The 4,545-nt window shown below is 45.3% G+C and overlaps 1 protein-coding gene across 1 annotated transcript in view; it reads left to right on the top strand.

Annotated features, from left to right (window-relative positions):
• The window catches only part of LOC105990877 (chromosome unknown open reading frame, human C7orf26), a 12,915-nt gene that overhangs the window by 1,079 nt on the left and 7,291 nt on the right, over positions 1–4,545 (top strand). Inside the window, exons 2-4 of the mRNA XM_013023392.1 lie at positions 160–167; positions 286–507; positions 3,768–3,933. Coding sequence (XP_012878846.1) covers positions 160–167; positions 286–507; positions 3,768–3,933 — 396 coding nt within the window. The remainder of the gene's footprint in view (positions 1–159; positions 168–285; positions 508–3,767; positions 3,934–4,545) is intronic.

The raw sequence follows: 4,545 nt of genomic DNA, 5'->3' as shown, positions 1-4,545 counted from the left end.
TCTCCACTGAGACATTTTAGGAATTGCTTACCCCCCCCCCCCAAGGCTTCTTTATCTAGAGTCGCCACCCCATGGGGCAGCCTGAACTCTTCGAAGTGACAGCTAATGTCACAGGACTTTTTCTTGATCTGCTCCCTGGGGCCTGCTCTTTTTCGGAAGGGTACGAGGTACACACTGGGGGCCGGAAAGGAATCAATCCCCTGCTTTTTTCTTTCTTCCTCTGTCCTCTAACCAGCCTGTGAAAACCACACCTCTCACCGTTTCCCCCCGGGTTTGTTTTTACAGAGACTGAATTCTCTCCAAGAGCTTCAACTACTTGAAATCATGTGCAATTATTTCCAGGAGCAAACCAAGGACTCTGTGCGGCAGATTATTTTCTCATCGCTTTTCAGCCCTCAAGGGAATAAAGCTGATGACAGCCGGATGAGCTTGTTGGGGAAACTGGTCTCTATGGCTGTGGCCGTGTGCCGAATCCCAGTGTTGGAGTGTGCGGCCTCCTGGCTCCAGGTACTGCTAGCCTTCCTCCTGATATTCCGAAGACAAGCTTGCTTTCAGGGCTTTCCATGGAGCAGGATTCCTGGAGAGATCTTGACACAGTCTTTACAAATGCACTGTGTCACTGGGTCATTGTTGCTGCTTGGTGACATCAGCACCCCAGTTTTGTATACAGAATGTAAAAATCCCCACTAACAGTCGATAATGGTAGATTAAGTCATTTAATGAAGAAAGGGCTTTAGAACAAGTGAAAAAACGCTTTTCTTAAGCAAAATAGGAATTTGAAAACTGCATTCAGTCTCAAAGACAGTGTTTTTCTTTTTTAAAAGATCATTGTGAGTCAGGCTAAGAGGCTCAGATCTGAGGATCATGATTGGAAGCCAGCACAGGCAGGAAAGTTCATGAACTTTTATTTCCAGTTAACTAACAAAAAGTGGTGGCTCATGTAAGGAGAGCACCAAGCAGCCTTGAGTGAAAAGGCTAAGGGACAGCACCCTGTTCCTGAGTTCAAGCCCCAGTACTGCCACACCCACACCCCATTATATGTCAACTAATGATGATGTATATCCTTTGAAGTTGGTTTTTGTTTTTGTTTTTTTGGTGTGTGTGTAACACTAGTTTTAAACTCAGGGCCTTGTCCTTGCTGAGCATGTGCTGTACCACTTGAGCCAAGTTCTCTGCCCTTTTTTGCTTTATTTAATTTTCAAATAGGGTCTTGCTTTTCTTCTAAGGCCAGCTTCATGCTGTGATCCTCCTGTTTGTCTCCCAGTAGCTGGGATTTTAGGGGTCTATTACCATGCCTAGTTTATTGGTTGAGATAGGGTCTTGCCAACTTTTTCTTCAGGCTGGCCTCCAACTTCTCTGTCTTCCCAACCAGAAGGTTGCTTTTTATACAGGTAGATCAGTAAGCATGTGGGTTGTTTTGCGCAGTTTGATGGTGACATCACATAGTTGTTGGTTTTCTTATTGAATGTATGAAAGGAAAAAGTATTTATAATAGATTTAGTTTTAGAAGGTATTTTTCAAGATGTCTTTGGTTTTACTATTTTGCTATTTAAGGGTTAAAAAACAAACACTCCACACAGTAGCTATTGATCAAAAAATGTGGCTTATCTATTCTTTAGTGAAATTAACAGAATGTACCCTGGTCAGTGTCAAACCTGCTTCTTGACCAAGTACTTGGAATTTTGTCTGTCTTTCCCTCACCCCCTCTCTCTCCTCCCCTCGGTCTCTCTTTCTCTCGGTCTCCCTCTCCCTCTTCTTTTTGTGCTGACTTGAACTCAGGACTTGGGTATAATCCCTGAGCTTTTTTTGCTCAAGGCTAGCTTTCTACCATTTGAGCCACAGCTCCACTTTCAGCCTTTTGGTGATGAGTTATAGATATATGTTTTATGGACTGCTCTGGCTGGCTTTGATTCTCAGATCTCAGTCTCCTGAGTAGCTAGGATTATAGGTGTGAGCCACTAGTATCCAGCTCTTTGTTTTTCTTACAACCTTTGTCCACAAAATTAGGCTAGCAGAATCATATGATTATGTGTAGCCCCAATCCAGTGTCTATGGATCATTTGTATTGTGTTTGACCTCAAGATTGATTACATTTCACTCCTTGGCAATATAGTGAAGCTGAGTTCAGCCTCTTCTAGTGTTATGTAATTTTAAGTTTACCTCATCTGATGGTGTTGTGCTGGCATTTTGGCAACTGAAGGCAGATGACTACCAAGAAAACCATCTTCAGTAATCCTAGCTACTCAGGAGGCTGAGATCTGAGGATTAGTTCAAAGCCAGCCTCTTATCTCCAATAAACCACCAGAAAACCAGAAGTGGTGCTGTAGCTCAAGTGGTAGAGCACTTGCTTGAGCTGAAGAGCTGAGGGACAGGCCTCAGGCCCAGAGTTCAAGCCCCATCACCACCAACAACAACAGAAAAAGCCATCTTCATAGTTTGAGTTTGGTCCTGTCATATGAGCTTTCTCTTGAGAGCAGTAGAGAGATCATGTTGTGATTGGCTTTTCTGGTCCTGTGTGAGCAGTCAACCAGCTGCATGAGCCGGCTTTCCTTGCTGTCCTCTGTAGTCCAGGGGGTGTCCTGGAGTATCATCTTGAGCAAACCTAACCCTACCATTTTTTTCCCTAAACTATTATGAATTTGTGTGTCGTAGAAGATGTGTCTCTTTAGGAACAAGGACATTTTCTTATACAACCATAATACCATCACACCTAAGAAACTTAACGGTCATGGAATACAGTTATCTATGATACAGCCTGTATTCAGACTTCCCTAATTGTCTCCATATTGCTTTTTTTCCTTTTGCAGTACATTATCTGCTAGGTAGTTGTTCTATTTGCCACTGCTGAGCACAGCCACAGCTAGTAATAGATACACAGGTGGGAAGGAATAGATGGGAGGGAGGTGACGCATGACCTGGAAGTATTATAGAAACCTCAAAGGGAGTAAGATTGGGCTGGGAAGGTGGCTCAGTGGTAGAGCGCTTGCCTTGCATGCCTGAGGCCCTGGGTTCGATTCCTCAGCACCACATAAGCAGGAAAAAAAACCCGGAAGTGGTGCTGTGGCTCAAGTGGTAGCCTTGAGCTGAAGAGCTGAGGGACAGCGCCCAGGCCCAGAGCTCAGGCCCCCCCCCCAAAAAAAAAAAAAGAAGGGAGTAGGATTGTAAGGGGAATTTGTGAGTGGTGCCAAAGCAGGCATTTTCATCATGTGAGAAACTTTATTTTTATTTTATTTGTTTACTTTTTTGTGCCAGTTCTGGGGCATAAACTCAGGGCCAAGATGCTGTGTTCCTTAGCTTTTTCACTCAAAGCTGGTGCTCCACCACTTGAGCTACAGCTTCACTTCCAGCTTTTGGTGGTTTATTGGATGTAAGAGTCTCACAGACTTTCTGCCTGAGCTGGCTTAGAGTCAGAATCCTTAGGTCTCAGTCTCCTGAGTAGCTAGGATTACAAGTGTGAGCCTGGCATTTGTACCTGTTGGGTTTCACTAGTACTCCAGTAAGGTTGCCAGATGTATCATTTCCTCACCCAAAGTCAAAGATGATCTTTCCTAAGAGTGGGCAGATTTGTGGGTCACAGCTGCTCCACTGCCTGGTAGCAAGGGTATCCTGTGTGGCACAGAATTGAAGGAACATGGCTGATCCCAGTGAGGCTCTTCGAAGGGATCTGACTGATCTCCTTCAAAGGAGGCTGTTCTGTCCTTCTCCTGTCCTGTGTGGGTCTGTCCCTTCTTCTGCCTGCAGTGACACAGGCTGTGGTTTCTCCCCAGCGGACGCCTGTGGTCTACTGTGTGAGGCTGGCCAGGGCCCTCGTGGATGACTACTGTTGCTTGGTGCCCGGCTCTGTTCACACACTGAAGCAGACGTTTAGCGCCAGCCCACGGTTCTGCTGCCAATTCATAACATCCGTCACTGCACTCTACGACCTGTCATCAGGTAAGCCAAGACAGCACTGCTGTCAGTGAAGTCCTTCCTCCACACTTCCCCCTGAAGTGTATTTCTTTTTTCTTTTGTCAGTTGTAGGACTGGAACTCTGGGCGTTGTCCCTGAACTCTTCAGCTCAAGGCTAGTGCTCTATCACTTGAGCCACAGCGCCACTTTGGATTTTCTGGTGGTTTATTGGAGATGAGAGTCTCACAGATGTTCCTGCCTGGACTGGCTTTGAACAGTGATCCTCAGATCTCAGTCTCCTGAGCAGCAAGGATTACAGGCGTGAGCCACCGGCACCCAGCTGAAGTGTATTTCTTTACTTTAGGGTCTAAAGCTAAAAATGCAAGCACTTAGACCCATACAGTTTGCTAAGTGACAACTTTCTGTAGTATTCTCCAAGTTCCAGGGGTAGAAGTGGCAAGTAGCCCCAAGACTTCGGCCTAGACAGAGTGTCTAAAGGCTTATGACCTACTTTATTTTGCAACCTATGTAACCTAGATTGGCCTGGAACTCATCCTTCTGCCTCCTCATCACAAGTGCTGGAATTTTAGGCACGTGCACCTTGCCCAGCTATGCAACTTGCCTTTTTATATTCCACTTTTTTTTTTTTTTTTTTTT

This window comes from Dipodomys ordii, unplaced genomic scaffold (assembly GCF_000151885.1).
Source record: "Dipodomys ordii isolate 6190 unplaced genomic scaffold, Dord_2.0 Scaffold68, whole genome shotgun sequence".
Classification (NCBI taxonomy): Eukaryota; Metazoa; Chordata; class Mammalia; order Rodentia; family Heteromyidae; genus Dipodomys; species Dipodomys ordii.
This window is presented reverse-complemented; position numbering and strand designations above follow the sequence as displayed.